Source organism: Natrix helvetica (assembly GCF_964273705.1).
Source record: "Natrix helvetica genome assembly, chromosome: 7".
NCBI lineage: Eukaryota > Metazoa > Chordata > Lepidosauria > Squamata > Natricidae > Natrix > Natrix helvetica.
Window position 1 is genome coordinate 24,349,253 of NC_138558.1, and position 13,840 is coordinate 24,363,092.

The following is a 13,840-nucleotide window of genomic DNA, read 5'->3' on the forward strand; positions in this document are numbered from 1 at the left end:
TCTTAGTAGTAACTGAACAATTGAAGATATCTCAGAAACTATAAGTCAAAGAAATTAACTATGAAACACTGCATTTCCATTTAGATCAACCTGACAGACTTTATCTTTAATATTGATAATTTAAATTCTACATTAAAAAGTCATTTCTCCACATATGAGTTACAAATGAACCCAGGGAAAAATCAGACAAAAGAGTGCTTTGTATGCCACTTTGAGCTGGAGAGGAGGCATGGATGAATAAAGATGTATCAGCAAATAGAAACAAAAGTTTATTTCAGGAAAATAAACAAACCCTTATTGCAGATTCTGATCAAACCATGAATCAAAAGAGCCAACAAAAATAGATTAGAGTAACTTGAGAGAACAATACATGGAAAATAAATTGGGCCTTTTAATCTTGCTTATGCAAAAATATGGCTTCCCGGGCTTTTTGAATTTGACAGAGAATAATTATGTGGAACATTTTTATTGATACAAGATTTAGAATTAGACCTAATGTTTATAAGTTTTAAATAGTATACTAAATTACCATATTCATACATTTTAAGGGAAAAAATTAGTTTAAACATTAGTTCCCTGTTTGCATCTAGAATATCTAGGGGTAATTATTTAGTTCCGTAAGCAATTTCATTTTGCACTTTGGCACAATTGATTCCACAAGACAAATTTTGAACTGACTGAGCCAGCCCGGCGTTCTTTTACAATTAACTCATCCAGCAAATAAATGATGTCCTGGAAAAACAAACACCAAGCAATGATGTTGTGTACTATGATGCAATACTATTCTTTCAGGATTGATATCCTAGTTCTCAAAACTCAAACTGCTGTTCATGTTCTTTAAACATGTAAGCATTTAGTTTAGCCTTCAAAGAAACATTTTGTTAGTCTAAGGGCTGCATCTTATTTTTCTCAAGCTGATTTTGGAGATCTTCCAATTATCTCTGAAGCAAGTGACTCTGCGGTTATGATCGCATACTATGCTTACTGACATTTAAGTTAAAATTCTGGCTGCCTAAATTGCCTTAATATTTGCACATTACACTGAATCGATAATTAACCACACAGGTAGGAGGCACACAGCAGTCTGGGGTTTAGTGTCTACTCTAGTGCTTTCCAAATCTGGAAATGACTGATGAAGCATTACCCAATCATGACAGGAACATTTAAATAAGGTTTTTCAGATAAAAAGTAACAAGGACTTTTTGATAAGCGGTTTTGGCTAATGAAGGAAAAAGTTTGAAAAACACTGGTCTAATCTGTGACACAGTACAAGTAAAGTGTGAATAGCCCATTAGTTATTATAAGAAGTGTCTTTTTTCATTCACTTCTTATTCACATCTAAATCTAGTATGTTTGATAGAGTTATGTTTATGCAGTTATGTTTATGATTTTTCATAGAAACATACATTTGTATATCAAAGTAAATTGGAAGAAACTCACAAAATAGCTGAATGCAGGTTACCATTATTATTAAAATTGACCGCGCTTAATTTTTTCCCTCTGAATGTCCCTGCTGTACTCTCTTTATTCCTAAAAATACTATACTTTGGAAGCATTACTGCTTTGTCCTAAACCAGTTTGGCAAGCACAATTTAAAAAAATTGAACAGGTACATTTCCAAGCTAAGGTTGGACCAAATAGTTTCTAGAAAGTGACAGAGACTGGTACTGACCATGGCTAATTTAGTTTTTCCATTCAGACATAGTTTAATCCCTGCTCTCCATGCTATACTTCATTGTTGCAGAAGGTGGTGCTGCAGCCCTGTTATATTTCACCCAATTCTGTTAATTAGAAATTGTTCCAGGGAATTGATTTCCCCAACATAGTCAACAGGGAAAACACGAAAACGTTGGAAAATGAGCTAAAGGAGGGAATAAGCAAAATAAGCCTAAGCAAAGCTTATTTAGTATGACGCTCATCAGGCTATTTCAAAGTAGATCTCCCAATTTAGGTTTCATTTTCTGCCCAAGCCCAATGAAATATTACACTATTGTTTACAAAATGACTTCTGTTCGATCTTTCAACTCTTTTATGAATTACACAACTGAAAAGGAACAGTTATGCTGCTTACATCACATCCAAAGTTGTATGACTTCTATCTTCTATGGCTAGTAGAAGATGACTTTCATCTTCTGTGGCTAGGCTTTGGGAACAGATGAGTCAAGGAAGAAAGGCTCACGATAAGATTGAATATATGTAGGCTCTATGAACATGGATTTCCATTCTGGTTGGTGAGGAGGAATATACAAATATATAGGCTTTCTTCAGCAAAAAAATCATGCCTAATGCATGGTCATTACAATTGGGACTAGAAGAAGCTGCCACTTCAAGGGCATAGACTGCAGTGTAATATCCTGCCATAATAAAGACAGTCTTTCATCTTTATAACGTGGGAAATAAGTATTATTGCAAGCTTCTTTCTTTGCTTATTAGCAATCTGATACAGCCAGCCTACAGACAATTTGGACTCCTGTTTTGAGCAGTTTGATGTGAATTCCTGTCATTTCTTGTTTTTGATATTTCAGAATCAAAAGTCATTTGAATTTTCCAGAAACCTAAGGAGAATACATTGGAAATCTTTCAACTGCTGGGATGTCTTCAATATCACCCACTGAACTAAAAATGAAGACGTTTACATGTATAAATGTTTGGGTATGTATCAGTGGTGGGTTCCTGCCGGATCGCACCGGATCGCGCGCGCTCCCTTTCAGCGCTCCACCTGGCTCGCGCGCTCCCTTTCAGCGCTCCACCTGGCTCGCGCGCTCCCTTTCAGCGCTCCACCTGGCTCGCGCGCTCCCTTTCAGCGCTCCACCTGGCTCGCGCGCTCCCTTTCAGCGCTACACCTGGCTCGCGCGCTCCCTTCTGGCACTAAAACCGGAAGTACAGTCTTGCCCCGCCCCTGGCGAAGCGACGACGCCTACCTGCGCTCCACCAGCTCGGCTGGGAACGGAGATGTTTCCTCAGCGGAGCGGAACCCACCACTGGTATGTATGTATCAGTGCATAGTTTGCCTCGCAGTGAAAATAAACCTAAAGAACTGGAGAGAGCGGTCCATGCATGGGCCGGATATGTGTATGTATTTCAGAGCTTCCACTGCATATTCTAGTAAAAATTCAATGATTGCATGTGAGTACAATCCAATGACGAGCATATTGAAGCTGTCTCAATAGGACTAAGTGCTTTAATTAAATGTTTAGCTATCACTTGCAGTAGGAATCTGATGCAATTAACTTGCCCGGAATTAGTCCAAAGTGCTCCTAGCTTGGTTTTCATCTTCTCAGCAATAAAGCCAGGTGCTTACAAAGTATAAATACAGAGCACATTTAATTGAAGTTTGTAGCCCTACCAGTATATCGATTTACAAAAGCCGTCACTCTGGCCCAGGGTCTCCTGTCCTATGGCTACTCCAATGTCTCTTGGCAGTAACTAGAGTATAAACAAACACAGACTGCAAGGAGTCTTAGAGGGGAGAAAACCTTTGTCCCACTGTGGAATATGCACATCTTTTTAGATGTGGGTGGAAGCTTAGTTTCACATTCTGACAAATGACTTTGTCTAGCAAAGCAGCGATAGGCCTTTTGGCACACAGAAGGCAGAAAGGCAGAAAGCTTAACGGGACAAATTGTAAGTCTGGGAGAGAGAGCGAGAGAGCAACTGACTAAGCTAAGTAATCAAACAACAGTTGAATAGCATTGAGGTCACCTTTTCTCCCTTTTCTCCCACATCACCCTTTTCTCCACGTGGACCAGGGAATCCCTATAAAAAATGAACACAAATATCTCTATTGGCTTCTGTGTATTGATATGTGGGGTTTTTGTTTTTTTGTTTTTAACTGAAGAGCTATATGAGATGCACCCCGGCAGCCCCACTCCCAAGAATACTGCATTGAATAGTTTTAAACTAAAAAAAGAATTGATAGAAAATTACCCTTGTTTTCCTACATGCAAATTAGTGGTGGCAATGTTCAAGGACAAATGCTTCATAGAGGTTTAGTGGCACTGAACAAATGGGCAACAGCATTCTAATTAACTTCTCTCCGTTCCAAAGAATTTGCACAAACTGGAACACCTAACCGCAGCTTCTAATTTAATTCTGATAAGATATAACTCAATTGCAGTCAGCATGTGCAATCAAAGATGCTGTAGCAACCTGGAAAAACTAGTTCCCTGTGGGAACAACTTCCCATGATGTTTTCGCTGTTTTAGAATGCAGTGGCAGGCTTTTTTTTTTTTTTTTTTACTGTGTGGTTTATGATAGCATGATTAAAACACCCCAAATCTTGGAAGAACTGCTGCTGCAAATAGGAGTTGCCTTGTGTTGATGTTTTGACGTGGCTGCATTTTCGAGCACCACTGACTGCATTTGTAAGGTTTGATGCACTTAGTATTATGCTTATAGCAATACAGAATTGCACGAACATTTGTCATTCCGTGGTCATTTATCCGTGCTCTAGTTAGCATCAATTGCTGCAAAACCATTAGGGGTACTATTTATGGCGGTATTATTATTATTTTCTCTAGTATTATTTTAAGACAAACGGCAGTACAATGTTGAGTATAATCTCTGCATGATTGTCGTGCATAGGAAATGGGATAATCTTCAACATGCTGTAAGCATGCGACTATTTACTAGAAACAAATGTTTACCTACCACAAAGACAAATAGGTGATCAATTATTACTTACATCAAGGCCCGGTTCACCATCTTTGCCCTATTAAATAACCATAATAGTTTTGTTAAGCTTTCAGGCTCTAATAAAACTTAAGTGGGCTTAAATATTTGCCTGGATTATTCAGGTATGCACTGTGTACAAAATACAATTCTGAATCCAAAACTGATTTAAGAACAAGCTCTCTGAATGAAGAACAATCACACACAGTGCATTTACCCTTTTTATACTGATTACTCTCTTAAACATGAGAACATATTTAGGTATCACCTAGGTTATTATTGTTATTGTTAATTATGCTTCTGTTGAATCAAAATAGCATGAAATAGTGAGTTATGATAGATTTCGGCAAATCAAGGTTAACAGCTTGTTAGTTTAGACAACATGGAAAGCAAAACATGAAAATAAAATCTTCCAAACTCTTATTCCAAGTTCTGATGGAGCACAGGAAAGGAAACGAGTGAAAATCCATGGCACTGAACATATTCAATGACCAATTAATATCAAGCAATTTAAATGTCGGGGAATGTAATATATGTATGTTGATTATTACATTAGAACTCCTACTCAGGTTACTTTGCAAGAATAGGTTTCAATGAGGCAAAATGTCATTTGAGTAGAATCTGTCTTATTAATCCTTAGGATACTAGAACTCTTTAGAATTAAAGGGCATCTGCTAACAATCACCGCACATAAAAAGAACACTGGGAAACCTCTGAATATGTCTACTATTGGGTCAAGTCATTTTAGTAGCAATAGAACCACTGCAAGACAGCTCAGAAGTGTCTAAAATAATGTTAATCAACATTCTTTTACAATTCACAATATTCTTTGACTTCAGGTACAAATCAAGGATCTCTAATTTTGTATAAATTGGGAATCTGTTAGAACCTTTCCTAACTAACAAATGCTATTAAGAGGGTCACAAAAGCTTATACCTTTTAATAACATTTATTAAAAGGTGCCATCTGATTCTGATTTTTTTTGTTACCAGAGGCTAACACAGCCCTCTTCCTGCAATGTCTAGTTTTCTGGAGAATATGAACTGAGGGAGCTGATTATGAATAGGATCACTTTTATTCAGTCATGTCTTCTCATCTTGTAGGATCTGTTAGGATGGACATTTTCTGAGTATCCTGACTTAAAAAATAGTTAGCAGGAATGAATATTTACCTATATGACACATGGAGAGATAGAGAATGCTCAAAAGTTGGGAATTATCCTTCATGACTATTTTCAATAAATATTTTTACTGAAACATTTCTACTGAAACAGTCACCTGAATTGCTGAAAAAATACTATGAAATCACAAAGCAAGCTGGCAGAAGAACAGATGTTTCCATTGTCATTGCAATGGAGTGTGGTTTGAAATCTGAGACAGATGTTTCCAGAGCACTGCTAGCAGTCTTAATATTAATCTGAGTGGCTAAAATGCTTGGCAGCCGTTCTTCAGGTTTTTAGACAAATCTTTTTGCCTCAATTGGCTGCATGCTTTACCAAGGAACTACGGCCATTCTTCAATTTAGTAAATTCCTCCGTAACATATAGTGATTTTCAGTAAGCCACTACTACCATGTTTGGGTTACTTTTGAATGAATACAGTACTTAGTTGACAGACACTGTCAATGGATATGCACTTATTTCACGCTCTTCCATTTGCAAAAAATATATTGATATGATATTAAATAAAGCTATTTATCTAAGATGGGTGGTTCAAAAATACGATAGATAGATAGATAGAAATAAATAAATAAATCTGATGGAGGAATGGATAAGACTGATTTATTCTAATCTGATACTGTCAAACTAGATATTTTTTTAAAAATAATATGTGTTAAATAAATTTATACAATTCTTTTTTATATATCACAGTTTTCACATCTAAAAATTGCATGATTTTTTTACTTAAGTCTCTTTGTGTGTTTATACACAAATTGTTTCATTTGCAGTTTAAATAAATGATATTGTGCATGGCACAAAGAAGAATTAAGTACATTTCAATCTTTAAAACTTCCCACAAAAATAATTACTTTCAAACATTCTAATGTTTTCAAATAAATAACATCAAATTCAAATTATACATGATTCTTTAGTATTCAACCTATAGGAAAATATTTCTACGTCAAAATATTTATCCTAAAATTATACTGATATGGAGATGTCTCCTCAATTTATACATAACTACATATAAATATGCCTCTTATAAAATATACATCAAATACAATTTAATATCTGCACATTATAAATACCCGCAATGCTAGAAAAGTTTAATAATTGTTTCCAATATATTGCAATATTCAAGGCAGTTACTTATAGCAATCTTTGATGAGCAAAGATACTTTTCCTAAGACATTTAATGAAACAAGACAATAACATAATTATGTAACATTTAAAAAAACAAAACAACTCTTATCAAATTTGCTTCAAATGCAAATTAAAACATAACAGCATAAAATGGTTTGCATAATTAAGACCTGATTGCTCTTTCCTCTGGAGAGATGTGTAAGGTTTTAAAAAAATAATCTAATCTTTTATGGACACAAATTCATACTAGTATAATTTGATGCCTAAGGACACCTTCATAAAATTATAAAAATAGCAGGAGCAATACAAAAGAGTTGATATTCAATATTGTTTTTTCTTATTTTGTTTATGTCAAACCTACTTTATTGTTTTTGCAAAGTGTGCTGAGAGGATGAATCTGTCTAAACCTGAAATAAGGGGGTAGTCTCATGAGGCATGACGTGCTATTTAAACTAATTGCATTTCTTTGTGATGAACAGTTATTAAATGTACCAAGATTTAATGAAGGGTTTTACAAATATTGTACTTCTGAAAAATCATATAACTTACAGGCAAACCATATGGTCCTCTGGGCCCAGGATCTCCTGCAATTCCTTTTTCACCCTAAAATATAATAATGTCAATGCTGCTCATATATAGTAAAGAGAATTTATTATGCAATATGTTTCACTCATTTCTACCCTTCACAATAGCTCCATGTTTGCTTTCAGAAGACATTTAAGGATTTCTTTGGAAGAAGAAATCATTTATTGTATTTTAAGAGAAGGTGATAAGGTATTAAAATTGTTTATACTTGTGATGAAGGGAAAGTCATTTCTCTATATATTTCTTTTCTTTTTTCTTTACAATATTCTTATTTTTGCTTTCTCTTCTGTATCTATTTTTCTTCTTTACACCTATTTTTCTTTTTTTTTCTTTTTTAGTTTGTATTAGGTTTTTTTATTATTGTGGCTGTAATTTTTAATAAAATTGCTATTAAAAAGAAGCCTTAGGTAAGTCGAGAGATAGATAGTGATAGGTCTATGCTCACTTCCTGTTATTCATCTCTAAAGGCAAAGCTGCTTTTTGTATGATTTTGTATGAATATCATAAAAACCTCAAGTATTTACATTATTCAAAACATGTTTTATTAGCCTACAACTCTTTCTGATGAGGGAGCTCTTAGCACCAAAACGACAATAACATTTTCTCCGTTGAAACAAAAAAAAATGCAGCCTTGAATTGTGCAGCAAATAAAACAGTTTCCTATTAACATCTTTGGAAACAGTCTGGTGTTTTTGCATTTGTGTAAGAATTATAATATTAGGTGGAATGTAGATTTTTGTAACCATTGTCACCATCATGACCGTGATAATCATCTTTGTATGTCTTGATAAGTTGTAAAAATCTAGTGTTTTTAGCTGGTTTATCGCTGTAAGTATTGTGTAACCCTAAAGTATGGGAAAATTCAATAATCAGGTTATTTTGTATTAATGCAACCACTGCATATTTCAATAAATAATCTGAACAGAACACAAAAATATACAATATTATTAAGGTATATTTGAACATCTCAGACATGGACTCACTCTGTCTCCCTTTGGACCTGCAGGGCCATGTGGACCAACGGGACCATCCATACCCTAGAAGAGTAATAAAACATGATCTGAAAAAGTTTGAGAATACCTAAATTAAGCTTTATATTGAATGAACTCATACAGAATCAAGCTTGATGTCAACAATTGAGGACATGGATTAGAATGATGGTTTAGATGTTGAAATTTCAAATCTCTTGGTTGCTTTTGCAGACTCAGAAATCCCGCTTGTATCCCTTAAAGATCTCTGGTGCTTCTTTCTATCTCTTGAATGTTTACGTGCTTGTTTAGATTTATGTAAGATTTAAAACGGAGAGGGATCTTTTTCTAGGAAGAGTTAAAAGGTTAAACAAAGGGAGATAACACAAGAAAATCCCATGCTGAATTCACAAAAAAGACTCACAAAGATAGTTGGAACAGGTGACACACTGAAAAAGGACATTTTCTATGAGCAACTAAACTATTCTGTCACTCTCTTGGAAAACGGAGTAATTTGTTTTAAACGACAGAAAAATTCAAGAGGTAAATGTAGTATCTTCCAACTTTATGAATAAGCTGCTTATCCCAGGCATTGCAAATTTTAGAAAGGTTTTTTTTGCTGAAACTATAGGGAGAATACTAATTCATGGGTGTTGGGGGGAGCCATATCAAACACCAAAACAAATAACAATTTTCCAACATGGGTTTTGTCTTTCTTTAAACCAAGCTACAGTGGCTGGATTAACATCAATGAACAAAGAGAAAGGTGGACTTCTTTAAACTGTGACTTCTACAATTATATTGTAGCTTGATGTTATGTCACGTCATTTGCCATGGACATGAGCATATGGGCTATCAATCTATAACCTGTTATATATATAAGTTTATAAATTTAGTTGAATCCAGCATTTTCCTCTGGGGGGAAATTAGGATACAATATTGCTAAGTAATCACTACAAAGGTTGCTAGTGTATCATTATCAAGAACTCCCCCACTAAATATCAGTATATAAATAACCTAGTCAGTTCTACTGCAACATAAGCAGACAACACTACGTGGTAAATCAGCTGATATGTTCACTGGGAAACAATTTGGGAGTGCAGAAGGACATAGGAACAGGAAGGACTCACCCGGGCTCCTGGCTTTCCATCTAAGCCAGATGCTCCCTGTATAGTTAAGTGGACGCACAGATGACAGGGATAGCACAAATGACAAGAACATTAGATTAGTAACTGTGGTGAAAAACATGTACAACTTCTTTTTTATATACAACTTAAACAGTGTACAGGAATAAGTATGACACTACTGCATTAGATAAGTTATAAATTTATACACAAAACAAGTTTATGATTTTACTAGAGGCTATATAACGGTAATGGAATTGCTTGAGATCAGAATTAGTCCTTAGATGTGTTAGTGCTACAAAGTCCACGTGCTATAGTGTTTGTTGATCTTTAATAAACACATCTTTATTTAAAAGTTAGTAAGAAATGCTCAAGCAAAACAGAGATATAAGTATATTTTCATACCATAACTAAAACACTAAGAAAGCAGTAGTGCAGTAAAAATTAAATATATGGTCCCACAATAACAGATTTAAAACCATAAAATATTTATGTTTTTTACTGAATGACCATCTGTAATAAATTCCTAGAGAAGGTAGTTCAGTGCTTTGGAATAATGATGACTTGTGGTTAGGCTTAGTATAGGAAGAATATTAAAATTAGAGCTATTTTGCCAATTATTTCAATAGGTTTAGCCATCGTGTCTGAAATATCTGTCAAATTTGCAACCCTCAATTTGGTATTGCTGAGAGTTATATGATCCCTGTGGATATTATATGAACAAGATCAATGCAATGCTGTCAGACACATACCAAAGTGAATTAAAGATGCCAGATAGCTTTATTTGGTAGACTTTATGTACGTATATGGTGACCCTTGAGAATTTTCACACCTTGATCAAGCAAAGTTATGTATTATATTTCCATTAATTTTATTAGAACAGAGTTAAGCTCTTACTGAATTTCTACAATGTTTTTAAAAGGACTTGACTTTGGATAAATGTCCCTTTGGAATAGATTTTCTCAGTTATTTTACTTTTGTATGTTTTTCATTTCAGGAAGTGAACTTTGCACTGATATGACTTACTTTGTTTGTGTTTAGAAAATCTTAACACTTCCAGAAAGCAAAATAAGGATTTTATTATCAACTTGACTGGACTACCTATGAATTAGCACCATACAAAGGAGAGCAGTTCCAAAAAATGTTAAATCATAGAAGATACACTTCTACAAGCAAATGAAAAATAACTTTGTTACATAAACTTGTTAATTAGGATACTAACCATAATTGCCTCATAAAATATCTATATTATAATTACAGCCACTCTGCTTAAACAAAAATCTACAGTTAGCATATGGACAATCTTCATGTGGACAGTGGTTAATATTTAAACAAAACATTACACAACATTTATGTAATGGTATAATTAATGGCAGAAGACTTTAAAATGTTGCCAACTGACAAATAACAATATAAAAGCAACAAATAACAAAACCATATACTATGGGATGATACAAGATTAGGCTTGATTAAAATAAGACACCACTTCAGCATGAGATAGCTTTATATTTGCTATTGAGTAAACCAGAGTTTTGGGCTGAGAGTTGAATGAGAAGCTTGTAATTTGCACTGAAATGGAAGTATTTTACTTACTGGGAGACCAAGGGGCCCTCTGTCACCCTTGTGACCTGGTTCACCCTTCAATCCTTTAAGACCATTTAACCCTGGTTCACCCTAAATATAAAAGTATAAATGCTATTTTGTGAAGATGCTGACAGGGATACTCAAGCTGGGACAGAAGAAAGCCAGTGAAGGACATGAATATAAATCCAGTTTTTTTTAACACAAGTGCTTATGTTTATCAAAATAGATCACTCACTGCTAGATCATAACGTTTTTTTGTACTGCAATAGTCATGACTCCTATTAAAGTAGATGGCATGAAATTATCTACATAAATTTGCATGTTTGAATCATACAGTACATCTTGGAATGTTTCTGAATAATTTGGATATGGTTGTACTGTCATCTTGCTTATGGCAAAATGTATTCCCGTTCATAATCTTGCAGACTTTCAACAAAATTAATAAAGCCAGAAGAAAATGATTTGATCCATCAGAATTACAACATATTTTTTTTCTACATTGCCTTAACTGGCTATTTCTTCAGATAGCAAACTAAAATATGCATTATTTCATGAAAATATATTCCAAACCTTTAAGCATGGCTATTATCAGTTAAACAGAGGAAGACTGTGATACATTGGCTTATCCTTTCTAATTACCACAATGTAACAGTTACCCCAAAAGTAATTAAATGCTTACTGACAACCAAAGTTATTAAAACTTGAAGTTTCTGAAATTCTCTGATAAGGGAACTATTTGCTCTGGAAAAAAAATCTAGATATTTCTAATGGAATCAACATTTATAATTTAAAAAACTCAGGATAATTACCAGTGAATTTTCCCAATTTACAAGAATTGATATGTAAAAATAATTCACTACCTCTGCTAAATAGAATTTCAATGCATTTCTACAGAGAAACCATGTGTACATTTATTTTTGTTTAATTTATAGCCTTTGACCGTAGAATTTTATGATTTCCAGAAAGTTACGCCTGATTTCATTAAGAAGAAAGAAGATAACTTAGAACCAATGTGAATAAACCATAGCATATTTAATTCTTTTTAAAATAAAGTATAATTTTTTAAATAAAAAATATTGTAATTACAAAATTGTATTCTCAAAAAAGACTTTGAAATATGGAATAAATGCAAATAGCATTAAAGTGTACTAGGGCTTTAATTATTCTTTTTGAAGTGACTAAATATTGAACGATGTGTTTGCATGCACATTTAATTCCCATATATTTTAAATAGTATTTTGAACTGCAAGGGTGAATTTTTGACTGGTATTGTTAGGAACAATGGATTTTCAAATACAAAGATATGGGAAAAATAATTCAAATGAACATATTAAGTTAAGAGAAGAAATGAGTTTGATTAGAAGACTGAAAGACAATAGTGAAGAATAAAATATATTTTTTAAAAAAATTCTTAAGTACAAAAACACTCGTCCTCTGTTTTCCTAAACTTTTCTGTAAAGTAGCTCCAAATGTCATAGTTTGAAACTATCACCATACAACTAAATATTAATTCTGGCTCTCCATAATTAACATTATAGAAAGCTAATTTAGGTTACATTGATGTGGAACAGACACAGGAAATTGCCATAAATCCTTACATATGTTTTGACATTTTATTTTAAGCAGCTGCTTAAAGGTTTACGAATATTTTAAAAAATTCACAGAAAAATGAGACAAGGACAAAAATGTTAAGTGCATGCCTCAACATGATTAATGAGAATGACAGCATAACAAATTGGAAAAATGATTGTAGTAGTGGATTAAATTCTTTACCTTTGGCCCTGGGAGTCCATGAGGTCCCTAAAAATAAATAAAAAATAACAGCTTAAAGGATACACTTCTATATTATTTCCATATATTTATATTGGGTGGGCTCTCTGTGTGTATGCATGTGGATATGTCCATGTGTACAACTTATGAAGGGATGGCGGAGCAAAACTGCATTAAATAATACTCTCTAAATGATTTAATAAAAGCCAAGTCAAGTCTAACAAATTAAAAACCTCTATTAATTTTCAGCTCCCAAATGTTTTCTAAAGATGTTGGAAATATGTGAAAAACAATTATCAGAAGCAGAATCAATAGGATCTTGCTGCTTGCATTTATTTAGTCAAAAGCATCTTTGCAAAATTACTCCTTTTATATATCTTATATATATTACAATTCATTAACAAGCATTTTATACCACTTTTCTCCCCCCTCCCCCCAAATCTCTTCTACTACTAGGAACCCTTGCAATTGGTTTTTATTAGTATTCATTATGTGGACATCTAGATTTTCAAGGACAGGAAATGGTGGTGATGCTGATGGATTGCTTTAATTCATGAATTACGCAATAGATAAATGGCTAAAAATGCTTACCATAGGTCCTGGTGGACCATGTGGACCAGGAGAACCTGGAGGTCCTACGATCTGCATAGAATATATGTATATTTATATACACACATACACACACACATATATATATTTAGCAAATAAGTGTATCATTTTAACAGAGAGGGGTTCATTGATCTGCTGGGACCATGCAATTATCTGTAAAGTCTTGGATGTGCTAGTGGTGCTACCCTTTGTTAGAGCATGTTCTGGTTGTTTTTTATTTCACTTCT

At 33.9% G+C, this 13,840-nt stretch overlaps 1 protein-coding gene across 1 annotated transcript in view; it reads right to left on the reverse strand.

The window, feature by feature from the left end:
• Positions 1–13,840, reverse strand: part of COL25A1 (collagen type XXV alpha 1 chain) — a gene marked incomplete at its 5' end in the record, with an annotated part of 298,043 nt that overhangs the window by 13,110 nt on the left and 271,093 nt on the right. Inside the window, 8 exons of the mRNA XM_081960325.1 lie at positions 3,703–3,756; positions 4,685–4,711; positions 7,523–7,576; positions 8,542–8,595; positions 9,657–9,692; positions 11,244–11,324; positions 13,008–13,034; positions 13,596–13,646. Of these exons, the coding sequence (XP_081816451.1) occupies positions 3,703–3,756; positions 4,685–4,711; positions 7,523–7,576; positions 8,542–8,595; positions 9,657–9,692; positions 11,244–11,324; positions 13,008–13,034; positions 13,596–13,646 (384 nt within the window). The remainder of the gene's footprint in view (positions 1–3,702; positions 3,757–4,684; positions 4,712–7,522; positions 7,577–8,541; positions 8,596–9,656; positions 9,693–11,243; positions 11,325–13,007; positions 13,035–13,595; positions 13,647–13,840) is intronic.